Source organism: Apteryx mantelli, chromosome 1 (assembly GCF_036417845.1).
Source record: "Apteryx mantelli isolate bAptMan1 chromosome 1, bAptMan1.hap1, whole genome shotgun sequence".
In the NCBI taxonomy this organism is placed as follows: domain Eukaryota; kingdom Metazoa; phylum Chordata; class Aves; order Apterygiformes; family Apterygidae; genus Apteryx; species Apteryx mantelli.
In genome coordinates, this window is record NC_089978.1 from 93,341,842 (window position 1) to 93,362,114 (window position 20,273).

Below are 20,273 nucleotides of genomic sequence, written 5' to 3' on the forward strand. Positions count from 1 at the left end.
GACGCTAATGGCTGCTCAACCTCAGGACAGAATTGTCCATCTGTCAGCAAAACCCCAAATCTATATTAGTATTAAGCAGTGTTTACAGAAGTTATCAGTGTACCCTTGGCATACCAAGGAGCCAACAGGGTACATTTTCAGACAGTGAATTTTACACTTAAAATTCTGGGATCATTTTCTTTACCCACATAAAAGAACTGTGTTTCAAGATCAGCTTCATTAGGAAGCTCTGCTGGGTCTCGATGTTTTTATTTTCCTACTGAGGAAAACTTACTTCTGTAAGAACAGCTCCATCTCCTCACACATAAACAGAGCAAATATACAATTGGTCCCTCTGGTTTTAATTTGCATTCCATGATTACAACTGGATTAGAATTTTATAGATTGCATCACTATTTAGAAACAAGCTGCTTTTATATTTCTTACAATTTCTGAATAAAAACAAAATCACTCTTAACTTTTCTTGTTACCATTGCTAATACTGTGTATTAATAAAGAGTAAAAAAACACAGTCCCTTGGAACTTGTGCAAGTGTCATAACAGATCCTTGCTATTATTTAGAGTTAACCAATTTGTCAAAATTGTATCAGGACTGCTCCAGCCCTTGGAACAAATCAGAATTGGGGCAGGAGGAGGGCAAAGAGGGTGCAAAGGTGGCATAAAGCTATGTTTCCTTTCCTTTAAACTCTGCTTCATTGACAAGGTATATGGCCCAGAATCTTGGTTTTTGTAAACAGCATTCATAAATAATCACAGAATAATTTAGGTTCAAAGGGCCCTCAAATGGGGCCAAATTCAGAGTCAGATCAGGTCACACAAGGACCTGTCCAGCCAGGTGTTGAATATCTCCAGGGATGTAGACTCCACAACTTTCTCTGGACAGCCTGTTCCAGTGTTTTGCTATGCTCATCATCAACATTTTTTCTCCTAATGTCTACTCAGAATACCCCTTGCTGCAACTTGTGTCTGTTGCCTCTCATCCTTTAGCTGTGTACCTTTGGGAAGGGTCTGGCTCCACCTTCTGCACCTCCTCCTATCAGGTAGCTGTAGACAGCAATAAAGGTCTCCCCTGAGCCCTCTCTTCTCCAGCTGAGCAAGCCCGGGTCTCTCAGTGTCTCCTTGTACATCAAGTGCTCCAGCCCCCTGACCATCTTGGTGGCCCTGCATGGGACTCAGTCAACTATGTCAATCTGCTGTACACTGGGGAGCCCCAAACTGGATTTACTTGCTCTCCAGATGTGGTCTCACAGGGGCTGATTAGAGGGGAACATCACTGTCCTCAACCTGCTGGCTATGTCCCTATTAATGCAGCCCAGGACACAGTTAGCCTTTCTTGCTGCTAGGGCACACTCAAACCTCCTGAAGGTGTAGGCAGTTCTTGCACCTTCTGCGTAAAAGGATTTCCCCACATTCCACCCTGTGGACAGCAGGTAACTTTAAACAGTCTTTTCATACCTGTGGTATGTTTGTAAAGGGGTCCAACACACTGGGTCTCTGAGTTGCATGTACTGCTGGAATGCAGACAACATACACAATAATAGATTGATTTGAAAAAAAGTAGGTCCAGTAAGGTCCAATTTTGATGTACTAGGTCATTCATACTCACAGGATAGGCCAAATTTAGGAAATATAAAAATATATAATTGCCATTGAAAAAGGCAACCGTAGTGAAAAGTGCATATTTCTAGTAATCAACACAGAAATATAATTCAAAATGAGTTCCTACACTCTGTCCTTTCCCTGCTGAACCTAACAGGATGCCAGTTGCACCAACCATGATAATTAATCTTTTCCTGGAAGCTTATTTGGCAGGAAATGGAAAAAAAAATCAATTTATTGCACAATAGGCCAATAAAAGCAATCAGAGGAAAGTTATCTTTAGGCACAACTGTAGTATTAAGGTTTTTTTTTTGTTCCAGACTGATGATTTACAGCCTGACTGAAAAAACAACTGAAAAGTGATGAAAGTATCTCCTTTACTTCAGAATCAGACCCTTGGAGGCAAATTTTTTACGCACATCCTAGTGATAAATATTATAGAGAAATAAATAAATAGCTGTTAGTCAAACTCCAAAAGACAGTGTTTAGACACCTTTTTTATTGTTTCAGAAAACAAATATACTCTCTAACACATCACAATGAGCTGGCCAAGCTATTTTAAAATATCATCTGTCTTTCTGGGCTACAAAATAGCAAAAAAAGAGTCTCCTGACATGTATTCTGTATCCCTTGAGGTCCAATTTTCAGATTCATAGATTTTTTTTTCTTTTTTCCCCTTTAAAGACTCAGATTTTCAGTCCCTCTAGAGCACCCTGCTGCATTTTCTACCATTTAAGAATAAGCTTAAAGGCTGGCAGACATTTTTCATCTTCCTCTATTCTATAAAAAAGGTAAAATTTTTCAGGCTACAAACCATGCAGTTTTTAGTAGTTTTTTTTTAAACTGTTTTATTATATTTAGAACTCTATTTGGTTATTAGTATTTTATTCATTTCAAACACAGAAACCAGCCTCCCAGTACTTCTCATAAATTAGAATTCTTAATTTAAAAAGTCTTAATGGTATGACACAATCTGAAACAAGAATTTTGCTGGATACTCCATGTTAAAAAGAATAACAATAACATCTGAAATATGCATAAAATGATGACAGCAGTCCCCTGAGTGAAAAAATTCTATGGTGAAATTCATCCTTGTAAGGCTGGTTTTCCACAGCATTTAAGCTGTGGATAAAGGCATCCATAGGGTTCTGCTAGCAGAGGAAGTGCACAAGAACGCCAGTGAACCCTCCCACATGCTGCACAATCAGTACCAGTTCCTGCTCTGCCTTGGGAACACGTCCATCGTGATCTCTTAGCAACCCAGGGAATGGTCCTGGGTTTGTACTTATACGGATATAAAAGATCCTACAGAATGCATGGCATCTAAAACAATCCCCAAAGCAGCAATATAGCATGGAGGGAAGGATGGGGCAACATTCTCCTTAAGTTTGATTCTGAAAGTGTAAATTTCAGCTCCAAACTTACTTGCACCATACTTGAATCCTGGACTCCTTAGTGAATTCTTCCCTTTAAACACATCAGAATATTAAATCAGAAAACATTCAGCTCCAAATGTATGATACTCTTCAAGAGTACATTATCTGAAGATGTGCCACATTAGTCTTTTCATTCATATATTGCTATTATGAACCTTCTTCAATCCTTTGTAGAACTCTAAGAAGTACACTATCCAAAAGATTGAGGACTTCACCTTATTTATAGCTTATACATTTGATATGAAGTATCTGTGGCTCTAACTACAAGTTTTGACTCAACATGTTACTTAGAGTACATTGATTCATACCCTGCAATACAGAACTACAAACTGTAATCTGGCAATTACAGGTGTTCCATTAAAAACAGAATGAAAATTTTGTTATTAACATACAGATAAATACATCATACATATAACCCAGAATCATTCTTTTTATACTAAAGTAAAAGAAGAAAATGAAGAGAATTAATTTTCACCTGAATTTTCACAGGAAATCTCAATATGGGGCAGAAAGTCTGAAGCCAAATTTTGTTGGCTGAAAATTAAAATAATTCAGAAATGTTATCATTGTGCCTTAGTTGCCTTGCAGTTGTATTCAGTCTTAATTATCTCATTTGACATGAAATTATGCTGTTAGAATTCCAAATATGTGCATTTGCCCCTAGAATTTGTATCAAGTTTTTTTTCCATCTATATGTTTCTTGGTTGGTCTACCTACCATATCCTGTAGTATAAACACACAAAGAGTGTGCACTGCAAAACTAAAAACTTTGGATAAAATCCATCACTCCCAGGAAATTCCGCTAATGGGAGAGGGATATGAAAAAGAAACTCCCAAACTCCCAATTCCCAAAAGACACAAACACAGTACTTTCAAATTGCAAGATTACTATTTTTCAGGTAAAAATACAATCATCCGCCTAGATCAACTAACTTAATGAAAAAAAAAATTGCACAAAAATTTATGTTGGAAAACACTTTGGACAGAAAACTTCCTATTCTGCTAACCAATCAAAATATTAATTATAAGGTTGCATACTAAAATGCATGTATAGTTGTAAAGTTGTGTACGAAAATGCATAGTATGTAACCATGGGATAGGATAGGTAAAAAGTTCTCAAACAAGGGGAACATCAATTAAGTCCACTCTTTCATTTAATGTCTACTAATTGCACAGCTTATAAATCAATACTTTTCTTTAACAGTTATTTCACTATCATTAGCTGCCCAAGATCCTCATCTATTGAAAAATCAATTCAGTAATTAATAGTGAAAACAGTCTCCTCATTCCTATTTTGCTTATTTCTCTAATTGACAGAAGATCAAGCCTACTTTTTGAATAGTGACAAATTAATTGAGGAGAAATAAATTATCTGAATCTTTTTGAATGACTATTTTAGGATGACATGAATCATTACCTAGAAGTATCTTTTTCCATTCTCTGCTTAAAAGCCTCAGTGACTAGCTTGCCTATAAGTCTCTGTTCTGCATACTTACTAATTTCTTCAGACAAATTCCCCCCACTGCCCCTAGTAGTGCAGAGTCAACATCAACTCTTAAAACCAGTGAGTAAAGGTGGGGACATAAAACTTTGGTTAAAACCATTAGTAGTAACGCTTATCATTATAAAAACTTTTCATAAGAAAAATCTATTTTCTTCAAGTACAGCTGATAGCCATGTTCTCAATTACGTATGTAACAAAAAGTTTGCATGGACAGTGTGCCTCAGCAAAGGCAAAAAAAAAACCATGGACAGAACTCAAAATTTAAGGAGATCACAGTATTTGTTTTCTTTTAATAGCACAGTTAATTGCCTTCAAGCTTTGCACAGCCTTCATTGTTCACTGCTGAAATCTGACTACTCCCACTGCATATTTTCCTCAAAATATAATGATGCCAAAGCAAAGTTTCTGAGTGGAGGCTTGCTGGTATCTTAAGTAAGGAGATTGCCATTTTTTTATAATATAGCAAAATGTAGTTTATCACCCTGTCCCTATGTCCATAATTTTCTCTTTCATGAAGAACCCCCTCCTGACCTTCAAATATAAAACATCTTGATTGCTTTGAAGTCAGGACAGAGATATGAAGACAGTATAAACTTCCTTCTGCCATGTACCTCAACAATCTATATTTTGGCTTATTATATATTCTCATTATTTCCCCCCAGCTTTACTTGTAGATAAAGGTTATGTAAGGAAAATTACATATAACTCTCTTTCGTAAGCCTACCTTACGTGAGTTTCTTTGAGGATCAAATGCTGCAAAATATCAGTCTTCCAAGCAGACGAGTATAGTATAGTAATGTTCCTCTAATGAAAACATGGATGACAGTAATGCTAATATTAAATTTCTTTACTACACACTCTTTTGGGTCTTTTAGTTTAATTATACAGAATATAGCCATATGCATACATTCATAGATGGCTAAAAACATGTAACACATTTGCATGAGAGAAATATTACATTCCACTCATATTTGACAGAAGGATTAACTACGGATTGACTGAAATGAATGGCCATTATGCTACTCTTTTAGTATGCTTTCACTACGTAGTATGTGCACTGCTTAGCAGAATTTAAACTGTATTGTTTCTTTCATTAAAGAGATGACACTAAAACAAGATTTTTTTTAATAGTTATCTTTTCTGTTTTGTCTTGTTCCACAGTTAACCTTTATACATGCTACTTTATTGTCCTAGTGTTCACACAAGAGTTCCAATTCCTTGTGATCACTTCTAAGCAAAGTTCAAGTGGGGGCTAATGATGTCTTAAACTTTTATGGAGGAAAAATATGGCAGAGTTAGTGACTGTGATCTTGTGACACAATCCGAATGAAATGAACCTAACCAAAATGCCCTCAGAGAGTTAGCTTCAATAAGGTTATGTGCTGCTCTGAAGGAAAGGACAATTTAAGGTCACTTGTTTTTACCTGGATGGCTTGGAAAATGTCCTGTTACATGCATCGCTAGGATATGGGATTTCTTCGTCTTTGAAGTGCTCGCTTTAACATTTCTATTTGCTATTAAAAATGTAGCTCTCTCTTTGGAAAGAAATATGAAATGGAAACAAAAAAATAGAGACAGCATTGAAATAAACAATAATAGCTTGAGAGCAGGCCAGTCTTCAGTAGGACTAACGATCTGCAGTGTTCTAATTCTGGATGAGCAACTTGAGATGCTTTATGATAAAGCAGTTTCAATGACAGCACATATCTTTACAATGACATTTTTATATGGGAGGTAGTCAACAGTGTTAAGATGATACTTTACAAAAAACGGTGCACAGGAAGAAAGTCTACTATGATGAAACTGCTATTAAAGCTTATATGGCTTCCTGCAGAGATGCAAAAATCTGTCGACAGAGACCACAATGCAGTGCTGAGGCTTTCAATGGCTTTTAAACCACAACCACAAGAGAGGTACAACTATAATGTTTTACAGAATATACAGATTTGGGGAGGTAAGCACTAATTTTGGTTTTCCAATTTAGATCATCTCTGGCCTGATTTTTCAAAATAGCCAAGGTCCAACTAGGTGCCACAGCCACAGGTCCAACTTTGTCATCTCACATCATGTTGCAGATATTCTGTACATTAGAAAGCAGGTATTTTTTGGAGAAACCTAAAATTAGTTGTCAGATTCGAAAATCCTGGCCCAACTGTTTGCTAACCTCATCTAATAATCCAGTCACAGATTTAGGAGCAGAATCAAACTTTTGTGACATTCATTTTCATGCATTAAGTAGTGCCTTCTCTCGATGATCACTATAGGACTGAGAGCCAGTTAACAGAACTGCAGTCTATATTTAGGAGTTCTGATTCTTCTGTTTCATCAGAGAATATATTAAATGTCACATTTTGTTGCACAGCCAGTTAAGGAGGTAAACACAACAAGAAAGCGTTTTCCTGCTGGTTTAGGTATCAGCTCAGCATGGGATTAAGAACAGAGACAGGACTACTCAGCCAGGAACAGAAGTGAGAGGAGGACTGCAATAGTACTGACTTAGACTGGCCAAAATATTTTAGCTTTGAGTTAAGATGAAATGGAGATATAAAACTGTTCATTTTAAAACATGTATAACATTGATTGATATTGTGGTTCTCAAGAGTTAATAATTAAATTTCATTTATAAGTAAAAGAGATCTACGGGAAGAAGGGAGCTAAGTTTTTTTTCCTGACAACCACTGTGATCCCTAATCAAGAGGACACATACCTTTTACTAATCTAGAAGGTAAGGAAAACCAAAAAAATAAAAAATAAAATAAGAAAATGAGCAGAATAAGTTCTATTAGACATTTGCATATTTTAATGAGACCTTCCTATAAAACCATTTAATACAGATACTACATGAAATTTGTCCATTGTCCCTCCCTTTCTTTATACTTTAAGCAAAGTGAAAGAATGTCAGTATCTTCCTTACAATAAATCACACTTTATATTGGAAGGCGGAGGCAGAATATTTTATAATAGAGTCTTAAATTCAGTTCAGAACTGAAATGAATGGAAATTTAACACTGAAAAGTTTTGCACAGGCAAGCCAAATCTTTTACATTGAGCAATGTTAAATCTAGAAGGCAGGTAATTACTTCCAAGCTGTATAATAACAAATTGCTTTTATTGCTACTGAGTTGCTGAAGTTAAAGTTTAGAATTTTTTGTGCTTGCATATATATTTCCATATTTTTTTGTGTTTTCAATGATAAGCAACACTGATGCAGTTTTGCTGACAAAACACTTGGATTAATGAGCTGTTCTTTTCTTTAAGAGGACTGAGAAGCTTTTCATAACCCAACAGCATCAGGATACAAGTGTCTCAGAAAGTTATTACAGAAACAACATAAGAAAGGTACAAAACAGTGCATCTTCTCTCTTTGCAACCTGGAGCTTCCTATCCAATCCTTTCTTTCTCCTGAGCTTTATATTTCAACCATTGGGTTGCCTATTATTGTGAAACAGGCAGCATAAGCAATAGAAAGATAAAAAGATCTAGCTTGGTATCAGAGAAATTATGAAATACTCTTTTTTTCCATTAGTTATCTTAACATTTAATCTAATAATTCTATTTATGGGATAAAATAGCTTAAGTAACCACTATATGTATTGCAACCTATCATCTCTCCTGAATTCCTTGCTGAAATGATTTAATTCAGAACAAAGATTATAAGGATTTCAAGTCGAAAAAAGTGTTTCTCATACCTTTTGTTTGATGATCATGTCGTTGATATCATCAAGATCACCCACTGTCACTCTCTGAGATTTTATCTCTCGATCCAGTTGAGAAAGCCAGTCAGTGAGCTCTGCCCATGCCTTATTGAAGTCAGCCAAGGCTGGAATCTCCAAAAGCACAGAAGATGGCATTTCTGTTTTGAAGGTGGTAGTTTCCTTGGTTACCCTGGTTTGTGTATCCACAGCAACAGTTTGACCAGAAGTTACTGAAAGAAAAAAATGCTAAAATTACTGAATAAATGGACTATGATAAATATTTATTTCTGTAACAGAATTTATGCAGTAGAAAGGACAACACAGAAATAAGCTCCTTGTTTTGATGTTATATCTACTTGAAATATAGAAATTAAAACTAAAAGAACATATGAATTCATTTTTCCACAGTATTTCTATTGTAGTACATACTTATTATTCATCACTCAGCATATTCAGATTCCATCTTCAAAAGATCACTGGGCTCTAGTAACACTAGCAAAGATATCTCAGTATAACAAGAACCTCTTACTCAAGGTCACTGAAGTTTTGCTACACATTAGTCATCTTCCGAAACCTAGTAGTGTGGTTGGATGTGTCTGGAGGCTTGGAGGCAGATTCAAATAACGGGGCTCTAATATCTACTGTATCACAGTATACCCATGTGCCTAGAAAAACATTTCTTCCAGTCTCCAGTCATTCTGTATCTGTGAATTTGCCTCACTGACAATAATATTCTCACTTACCACCAAATATTTCCCCTAGGCCCTGTAGTTGATATGGGAGCTGGCTCAGCAAGAAATTCACCCTTGGCAGATTCTTGCTTGTTCTTCTTCAGAATTTAACAATATTATGTTCTTTATCTCCTTTCAGAGGGATAGTTTACCCGAGTAAATATTTTCTCGCTTGAACAAGCTCAGGATCAGACCTAACTATATAGGCTAACAGAGCTAGCAATAGTTGATGAGTATAGCAATTTCTGTGGCAGTTTATCTGTTTTGCATGAAAAGACAACAGAAACACAGTCGGTATTGGAACCGAGTGAGTTGCCTCACAGGTGGCATATACATCCACAAAGGAAAAACAAACAGGATTTAGGGAACAAAGGGACCGGTTTTAGGGCAGTGGTTGTACTGATAAAAGAAATGGTTCACCAGATTCTTCTTATCAAAAGACAAGTGAACACAAAAAGCCTTCACTGGGAAACTATGAAAGCCTAATTACCCATGGCAATTCAACCCTTAAACCTGCTACCCTTCTGGTAATTAAATAACACACGAGTACCAAAATTAAAGCTTACAGACAACCCTTTGTCAGTTACTACCAAATACAAAGCTTTCAATTATTAAAAAAAAAAAACAAACATTGTTGATCAGCAGGAAGTGGATCTCCTCACAAAAGCGTATTTTCCTTCCCTACCTTCAAACAAAAAACAAAACTTATCCACAGGACCGACATTCCTTGGAAGAGTCATAATAGAAAACTAAGAGCAACACATTCTAGGAGATTAGCTTACAGGCTATTCGTGAAATTTTTCCTTTCTCTTTGCACAAAATGACATAGCTTCTCCTTTGTGCTCTTTCTTCATCTATTAGTTAGGTTTAAAGAAATCAGTTCATTATGCATTGCTTGAGGTGGGGGAGACCCAACACCAAAATACAGCGTATCTTTCTCTGACATCTATAATGATGAGAGTTGCCACAGATAGCTACCGTTGCAGGAAGAGCCATATAATGTGAGATCATTTAAAATTTCAAGACCGATTTTTACTTCTTGATTTTGTCATTTACAAATAGATGGCCACAAATAGTTGGGCTTTTTTTTCCCTCCAGTTAATCATACAAAGGCAATTAACAGCTCAAGCTGCTAACATACCAGCAGTTTAGAAAAGCAAAAGGAGCCAAAAACCTTATTACAGGACTACAGATTTAAAAATTCCATTTGCACAACATATTTTTGAAGGTGTAGCATGCACAGTATGGCATAAGAGGCTATAATGAATGCATTTTGGTGATTTTTTTTCTCATTCCTTACAACCAGCCTAAGAAGAAAAATACTAAAAGCAGAAAAATAAAAGATCACATGAAGTTGCTTCACTGCAAAATCATTAGAAGAATGCTGTATTATTTGAAGAGAAAAGGGAGAGTCTAAATGCCTACTTTTTAGGGTAGCTGCAGAATCCTTATCTGAACCAACTGCCCAAACCACACAACTGAAAAAACAGAGCTGAAATTAAGCTGTGTGGAGTGCCACCTATATGAACAGACTATGAATTTTCTAACACTGGACTGGAAAATATAGTTGCTGAAAACTAAGTATAAATCTTAAAAAAGGACAAAGCCAATTTTTTCCAGGCTATTTACAAAGTACAGAAAATCTGTGTGCAGTACTATTTCTGTGGGGTAGACTGTCTTTCTTTAACAGAAGCAGCATCACTCCATACAGTAAATTATTTTTTGCTTTCTAGTACTTCAGAAAGAGACTCTGACAGTTTTCTCCATTTGCATTCATGCCATCCAGCAAAGTAGGTCTGAAGTCTGACTACTCAAGTGTCAGGTGAAGGTTCAACAGTTTGGCGATAAAACCACTTAAAACATTAACCGATTTTGCCAAGAAATATAGCGACTATTCACTGATGAGTAAAGGTTTGAGTTACTTCATTGGGGAATCAGTGACCCTCTTCAACACTGCAGAAAAGGAAAAAGCTGTGCACAAACATCTAAATGCTGTCACTGTAAAAGCACTATAACTTGCTGTCAGCATTAAAAATACTGAATGATTACAAACAATTTAACAAATCAACTAATATATAGATTATTTATCTAGTCTGACTAAAAGTGACTAAGTGCTGATTTGTAATTGCATATACTACAATTAAATGTATCTATCCACCAACCCATATAATTATCATATTTCTGAAGTGCAGTCCTTGTACATTTCCTTTCTGTGCTTTAAAATCACTTATCTGTGAAAAACTATGAAATAAAATAATTCTTCAAAAAGGCTGTTCTAACAAAGCAAGTTTTTGATCAAAAATCACACAAAGAGATGAGAAAATGGATTCATCTTTTTCTGACTCTGAAAGAGGTTTTGTAAGGTTTTTCTGGTAACACCACACTGTTTGCTATGACAGAGCATTTTGTATGATCAAAGATTGGCAGTTTTTACTGTCAAAAGCAAAACAGATAACAAAGCACCCCTTTCCTTCCCCCCTTTATTTCATTTTTTAAAAGTTTTACACACATGTGAATAACTAGTAATCTATACTCATCAGGTTTTCTTTCGTCTCTGTTGCAATTACTCAAGGTATTTTCTGCCCTGCTCTATTTTTCCTTACTTCTCCATGCAAATAAAGCAGAGATACATCACTCCCAGAAAAGGACTCTTGGTGTAGGGGAGTTGTTAACAGTTTCCTTAGCTCTTATATGCCTTTTTCCCCACAGCTTTTAGGACCGGGCTACATGGGGCAATGTACTGAACCTGTTCTTCACTAACAGCCATAATTTGCTGAATTTATGTCCTTTAGCAGGGGACTTGGCTCATTACCTCAAGTTCTAATCAATGGTTCAAAGACTGCAGGTAGCTACAGGACCCCTCCACCCAGGCTTCACTCCCTGTTTTGGAGGAGATGGGAAAGAGGTGTCTAAAGAGCGAATGGTGTTTAGCACCCCAAAGTTTCCTCCTGTGCTGTCTAAAGAGTTGTGTAGCCCTATTAGCTGCCGAGCTCGCACACTTTGGCAGTAGTAGCCATTACGTCTCCCTTCCCTCTCCTCCAAGCAGCAGTATCCCATTGCTCTCCGTTGGCCCGTCAGCAGCTGAAGGAGGAGTGAGTTTGGCAACTACTGCCTCAGGAGAGGAGAAAAGTGTGGGAAAGAGCAGTACTGCAGAGAGGCAGACCACACATGGCTCCAAAATGTGGATCTTGCCCACACAGGTGCCAACCTAGGGTCATTTTTAAAGGTAACATATAAAACAAAGCCAAATCAAGGAGAAGAGGTGACGAAGAAGAGAACAACATGTTAAGATGTGCACAACATTGAGGAAGGAAGGAAAACTACATAGTGTTATTTTAAGGAAAAAGGAACTTCTAAGGGAGTTATTCATCATATTCCATACAAACAGGAACTATTCTGTTTGTGGATTCACTTGTGGATTCACTTGGAACTACTTGCTGTGGTTAATGTGCTTTAAAGCTAGAAAAGAATGTCAACATTAAAAAAAAAAGCGCTGTTATTAGTTACTCTGTTTGACTCAGCTGGTACCTATAGCTTGCAAACTTCAATGTTCTGAAATAATTCCTAACAGTATTACAGCAAAAACACAAAACATTAGTCATCTGTTTCTCTCCCTTCATTGTTCTACCCAGAAAGTAAAATGAATTCAAACAGGGTCACAGAATAAACATAAATATCCTCACAATTGCACTCAGTGTTCTCCTGCCATGTAATACGCTGCTTGCAGCTTACTGGCAATGCCTTGGTTACAGTTGTTTAATATTTACAATCAGGAGGCTATTGTATTTTTCATCTTTGTTCAGCAAGGAGAGAAAATGAGAGAGAAGTCTTTGTGCATGTCTCTCTGATAAACTTAATTGCCTGAAGGAGGAAAAAACATACAACAAACAACATCAACTAGAAATCAATAATGAAAAAAACATACCTTAATTTTCTACAGATTTTAAGATACTTTTTTTCCTCCCAGAAATTTTAATATTGTTCGTTAAAGGACAACACACATATCTGTGTGTTATATGTTTTTCTGCCTACTTCTCTCTGATCTGGATATTAAAAATCTGTCTGCCACCCAAGGAAAATTATATACTAAGGACATAAATCCACAAAAATGGCTATATTCTTTCACCACTGCATGGGATTTCAAGTCCACATGTCAGTCACAATTTCCTGCAACAATTCCAAAATGCCATCTCATCTCACCCTCCCCTTACATGATCTCCATAATGTTGTAGGTCACAGTGATTCAGAGCAAGTCTCATTACTTGTAAAGATGTATTCACACCATGGCCAAGACACGAAACTGAAAAACAACACTGGAGAGTTTCAATTCCAGAAGTTTATCAAGGCAGTTGACTGAAAAAAGTATGCACAAGTGTTGACTTCCAGTCTTTACCAAGGGACGGATGCTTAGGTCCACTTTCATCTGGCCTAAAGTTCATCTAAAGACTTTTTATTTCCTCTGTGACTTCAGAGATTTTTAGACAATGGGAAAATAACTTGGTTTAATTTGGCACTCAAATAGGTTAAACAGATATTGTCTTCATTCAGAGCAGATTCATGTTCTCATTAGTATTTCAGGTGAACTGAGAAAAAAAAAAGAAACACCTCTCTGGGGCTCCACAGAGCCTCCACAAATAGATCGGGGGCATCTGATAAAACTGCCTGGCATCTGCTAGCATCCCACATATTTTGGTCTGAGCGTACACTCAAAGTATTGTAAGGTGATTCAACTACAATGAAAAAATTAATGATAGGAGTTAATTTAATGCTACATCATTTACTTAGGAATAAATGTGCAAAAAGTCCTGCCTCCTTGAACAAAGCAGGAAACAAAACCAGAGGGACTTCTTGCCTCATCGTTACAAGCCTTTTTCAGACAGCAGCCTAATTTATTAAAAAAAAAAAAAATTGCTCTCTTGACTTTCTTTAAGGCCAATACTCCTCTTTGCTGTCTCTTCCTACTTCCAAAAAACTAGAAGAGTGTTCAGCCCTCAATGAAACCTCTCTCCGTATAGTTGGTTCAGCCTCGCAGTGGCCTTTAATGTAGCCTTTGTTTGGGGAATTGCCTCCTAGTGCCTCAGCTGATTTAATCTACAGAGGAGGTTAGTAACTCCTCCACAAAAAAAGGAATAGCAGTCTCTCAAAAGCTCCAGCATTCAATCCAACCTTTACAAATAACAGAAGTAAAATGATGTTGTATAGACCTGAAAAGTCACTTGGAAGTATAATCTTTCCACTATCTCATGCAGAGATCACAAAATTTATTAGACAAATGAGGAAGATAGCTTAGAGCAGCTTTAGGGGAATCAATGCAATATGAGATTTCCTAAATACTTCTAAGACATCTAACAAGACTGCACATCCAATGCTTCTTAAAAATTTTGGAGTGGTAACCCAAAAAAACCCATATGAATTTATAAATGGGTTAAATTAGTGCTATTCAAAATATTTCAGCTACTTTCATATGTCAGATCTAATAGCTAATGACCTTCAAAAAAATACTAGTATGCTTTCTGTTTTCCAATTTAGAGTAACTTTTTTGTACAGTAAGAGATTCCAAAAGGGAGATTATTACATAGCATCTCCCTTGCAAAATCATTGCTTAGAAACAAACAAAGAAAAAGTAAATACATAAATACAGACGTGATTTACATGGAATCTAAATACATAACCTTTAATAAAGAAAACCATAAAATACACCGAGTAAGATAACAATACTTCGCTCTATAAAAGAGCATGGGAATAATACAGGGAAGAGCTAACAGAATCTTCTCATTGGATATTCACATAATTAAATATGTTGATTAGGACTGTCCTCATTCTACAGCAACACCAGAATAGGGAACTTCCCCGAGACAATATCGGTACCTGGGACAACTTTAAGTATAACCATAAGATAGTGAAAAGTATTTTTAAATGTAATCTGTATTTCAGTTTGTTAAAAACCATAAAAAAGATGCTTTGAGAAAGACATACAGAAGAGTTTGACCAATTCATACAATCCTCTGTAGAGGCAGGAAGAAGCAGTATTCTGAACTTCTCTTTCTACTAGCAGATTGCCAGTTGTGGAAGAAATAACAACCTCAAGCACTGAAGGAAAGGTAGCTCCTGATGTAGACCACAGGGAGTAGTTTCCGCCATCTCTTACAGGGACCAAACTACATTGACTGAGATGAAGATCTTTTCAGCTAAAAGTATAATTAGATCATACAGAAATGTATAAAACAGAGCAAAGATTGCTGAAAGAAATGATCTATGAATAATAAAATAAGCAGTAATAGATAGGCACTGGGACTGATTGAGGGGGATGGACCAGGTACTTTTTTATTATGTAAAACATCAAGCTTGGCTTTTATATTATGCCAGTTATTAACAGTGTTTTTCTCAAATGGCAGCTATTCCAGAACAGGCTATTCCTAATCTCCTAATGCACATAGTTTTGCTGGTCTGGACTTTCACTTACTTTTTCTTATCCCTTTGACACATTTCTTTTGCATCAAGAAACTGAAATACTCCTCTTCTTTAAAAGCTTCAGGATGCATTATTACAAATCTCTTGCTACAGAGGATGGTAAGAATCTGTTCCATTTCGACTGAGCAGTTAAAACGTTTGAGTTATCAAATTATTTATAGCAACTACCTTTACAAAATGAATGCACAGTATGTTTCTCTTCTGATATTTATCTCTCCTCAGAACAAAAATATCACTAGAAATAGTACATCTGCCCTTTATTTCTCTTTCTTTTACGCTTGCACAGATACAACATGGTTCATTCAACAGAAAAGTATAAATAATTGATTAAAATTAATAAAGCAGTATAAATTAACACTAGTTACACAATATGTATAAACAGATGTTCTGAAATAATTTATCCAGAACTGCACTGACAGTTTCTGTGACTCTAAGGGGAAGGATTTTTTTTTTCCACAGGACAACTAGTTTATAAGTGCAAAAATAGAATCAAATCCTTTTTTCAAATATCTGAGTAACAAATTCTATGTGACTCATTGCTCTAACATTATTAGGAAGAAAATTAAGGACTTTTAATTTCACTTAAAGTCTATGTCAGTTCATTCCTGTTGTATGATAAGTTTTAATTGTCCTTCTGGTTTGTGGTGTAAGATATTAAAACACACTAACCTGTAGCTTTTAATATAACTTCTCATTAGCACTTTCTACTATGTAATAAAGAAAGAAACAACACAGAATAATAATAGGAGAAAAATAAAACACAGAAATAAACTCCTGTTTAGCAAGAAAAAGAAATCTAACAAAAAACCCTAAAAAAATAACAATATTCTGAACTAGGTGTGGTTTTCAACTTCTTCTTGAACCATGAAATACAGTAGAAGAAAGTCAAGAGAACATTGGTGTTTTGTGCATCTTGAAAATAATCTGTAGTGTTAAATTTCAAGAGTGGAAGTAATACCAACATGTTTGAAACTCAAATTCAAATTCATATATTAAATGCAGAAATAAAAAAAGCAGAATAAAGTCAACTGCAGGAAAGCATTTTTTCTCTTTTATTCTGCTTATTACAATGTTGTGTTTCCAAAAAGTGCCAGACTAACAACCCTGAAAAATCAAACCCTTTATTTAGCTATTGAACAGGAACAGAAAGAAGAGTAAGAATGACAGCACTCCCAAAAGCTTCAAACCTCTTCCAACACACCTTTTCAAGCTCAAAGTCTTGAAGAAGGACTGACTCAGTTCAAAGGAGTGTTCCTAGCCATCTTTTTGAATGTTTTAGGTAAGGCAAAAATTTTAATTATATAGTACAACTACACCCACCAGGTCAAAGTCTTTTGACAAAGAAAGAAACTAAATAGTAAATGCAGATTTTCATGTAGTTTGCATCTCTAGCATGGGAATTATTTCTGCGGTTAGTAGTACCAAGTAAGGCATACGCAAGCCTTGAATCCTTTATATAATAACAGTAACATACACCTACTATACCCCATTTCTGTCTAGGCAAGGAAACCCAGCTGCATAGGACTCTGAAGAAACTGGATGAAGAATACCTGTATCCTGTGGCATATGCACAAATGACTTATCTCAAAGAATTAGTTACTTTAACACAAGCAACACCTCCTTCTCCAGTGACAGCCCAAATGAGCATTCCCTGTGAGCAAAACAGTGGCTCACCGATTTGGAGGCAGCCCACCAGGCTGGGAAGGTTTTGCTTGTTTCGTAGGAAGGCTCAGTTACCATCTTGGGAACATGACCAGGAACAACTTGAGGCTACAACAGCACATGGGTGAAGACCCATCTCCTCCCAGAGGGTATATTTTTTTCTTTGATTTTTTTTTTTAATCGTGTTTCATTGCAGCAGATTTTCTGCAGTATACAAGCACCCACGCTCATATTCTTTAACTCCAAACAGGCTTCCCTGAGGGAGAACTGGGAAGATGGTTCTGGGACTGATTTATTCCTTAGATTTGTCTCAGTGATGAATGAATAGTCTGATCCCTCTGTCCTTCAAAGTTAAGGAAATAGAGTACACAAAGTCCCCCCCATGCAGTGGACCCCTTGCATGCAAGGTGCCCACTGACAAGAGCACCTTTTGCAGACAGAGCTACAGCTATTTACCCAATATTCTGGGTCACAAAGGAGTTCTGAAAAAAAACTAACAGAATAACTGTGGGCAACACAGATAAGATTTACTTAATTGACTAACATTACTATAATACAAAAAACCTAGCTTTGAAATCTGAGAGCAAGGACAGGGTTTTCTGGTAGTCTGAACTCAGAATAAAGCTTCTATGTTGAGCAAAAAATCATTGCCAACAAACTTCCACCCATGAGGAGCATATGTATCCCTATAGCATTAGATGTCCAAGCTAAAATTTTTAATCAGCTTTTAAAAATAGAAAACATATTTCAACACTGTGAACCTTTTGCCGTTTGAATAAAACACTCATGCCTGATTGTCTTGGCCTTGAATATTTTAGTAAAAAAAAATCCTAGAAAAAAGTGACTTAGTAACTGTATGATGGATACTTCATAGATTATAGTTTTTAAGACCATAAATGGGTAACACTTAGTACTTGATTTCATGAATACTTAGGGAGCATTCACATTATCTGCTATTATCAAATACATTCAAATACATGAGTTAAATGACTAGACTTCCTTTATAGTAAACTATCTTTAGTAGATTTGTAACAAGTTATTATTGACTGTATTACAATATATTATTATATATAGCACATATATAGTTATATATATATAATTATAATTATATTATAATTTAGGTAGTATAGACCTGTGAAAAAGCTCACAGCTTATAGGGCTATTTGTTAAAGTTTAGATGTAAAATATTCTGTTCAATGGGATAAAGCTAATGATCCCATAATCTCATAATTAGAGATTCAAAAGAACGCAAAGGTTAAAAATTGTTAAGAAAAAAGAAAAATATATATAAGTGAAGGTGCACAGCTATGTTTGAAAAACAAAACTCCTTATAAAAGGTTATGATATCTATTATCATGTTACTATTATTAGATTAATGTTACCATAAATCTAAACTTACACTAGAAAGTTAAGTGTCAGATAGCTTTAGAAATCTGGTAGAATTTTCTTGTTGTCCCCCTTTTCATACGTAAAAGCATGACTAAGCTGTTTATTGTACACTGTATTTTTCCAAATTTCTCCAAACACAACAGAAAGATGTTTAGATAGGTCTTTCACTCAGTGTAAAGCAAAGCTCTTGCTTTCCCAAACACTGGATTGCAATGGGAGCAAGAGCATATGTCACCACTTCTCGAGAAAATAGGCAGACTCTACCAAATACTGAGAATTTCAATAAGGTAAATCATATAAGCTGCCTCGTATGCATTATAATGTAAATAACACTAAGGTGAAGAAAACTAAGTGCAACAGAGCAGAAGAGTTAAGAGTATGACCTGCTATTGTTGCGAGCAGCTCCTGCCAATACTTTCCCTGTGTTCAAGATACAAGTGCAACATTAGCTGTTTATTTGATAAGAATGAAGTCAGCATAGGAGGCACTTCAAGATAAATTCCATGTACACATGCTTTAGAGCTTTAAAGCTATAATCTCAATTCCAAACAGTTTCAGTAACAGACAAAGGGAGAAATTATGCGAGGCGACAGAATGCTTTGGGAATGTAGCAGCTAAGAAAAGACTGAAGATAATTCATGGAAATAATCCAGGCACAGCCTTTATAGACATCCAACTGACTGCTCTGTTTGTGGTAGCAAAAGCTTTAAATCTGCGCTACCCTATTCTAGTTGGACTGTGACTCAAGTAGGGGCAGGTAAGTGTAAAACTGATTGAAGACTGTAATATATATCTGAAAAGTGAGGTATCATTAATAACTCTACTTGGACCTACTCTTTTATTCAAAACCATTCTGAAAGATAAACTACTTCAAAGTTCAGTGTCCTTTTACTAATTTACTGTTATTGTGGTATTCCCTGTGAATCTTTCCTTAGGACATGATCAAAATGATTGATGGGTCCATTAAAAATTGAAAAGCGAATATGGCTAAGGAATGAATGGATCAGTTACAGTAAGCATAAAAATTAAGTGGACATTGATACTAAAAAAGTTATCAGAAGAATCTTTCATATAGTAATTAAATGGTTCTAAATTTAATTTAAAGCAGTATCACTAATTATATTATGAAGGCTAACTCAACTATTAATCCATATTTAACAAGTCAGGTGAAAACAATATTCTGGTCTTCATTAAAATGTTGAGATAATGTTTTAAAAATACTCCATATGAAGAAAAACAGTACATTGAATTGATCAGTCAAGACTAAAAAATCTCCCTCCCCTATAAATATCCTTTCTTGTTTATGCAAACTACATACTGAACACAATCGTGTTTGATACTTCTTTCTGTTCAGTAGCTGAAAGATTATCTGAAGAAGTATCTGCAGTATTACACCAATATTTCTACTATAGTAAAAACAATCCGTTCTTGACACTTTTTTTTTTTAATGAATGTAGGAGTTGCTTCAAATGTTGGGATACTGGTAAACTCAAAGTATGTTAATGCTAATATCTCTTATTTATTGTACCAGACAAAAATAATCAGAAATCTTTGTGATTTTTTTCCCCCTAAACATTGCTGTCTATTTCTTAATTGTGAAACAAAGTGCCAGGAACCCCAGAGCTGAGAGAAACAATCCCATTCTGGCTTGCCTGTCTCCTGGATCCGCTATTATCCTGATTGGTTTTAGTTTTCCCTTCAGCTCATGTGACATATATTTTACAAGGCAAAGAAGAAAAAATGCTTCCAGTAGGAAATTCAGACTCTCTCAGTTAAAATGAATAGG

General features: G+C 35.8%; 1 protein-coding gene across 1 annotated transcript in view; it reads right to left on the bottom strand.

Moving 5' to 3' along the window:
• Window positions 1–20,273, bottom strand: part of DMD (dystrophin) — a 1,189,181-nt gene that overhangs the window by 358,918 nt on the left and 809,990 nt on the right. The window contains exon 51 of the mRNA XM_067297573.1: window positions 8,229–8,464. Coding sequence (XP_067153674.1) covers window positions 8,229–8,464 — 236 coding nt within the window. The remainder of the gene's footprint in view (window positions 1–8,228; window positions 8,465–20,273) is intronic.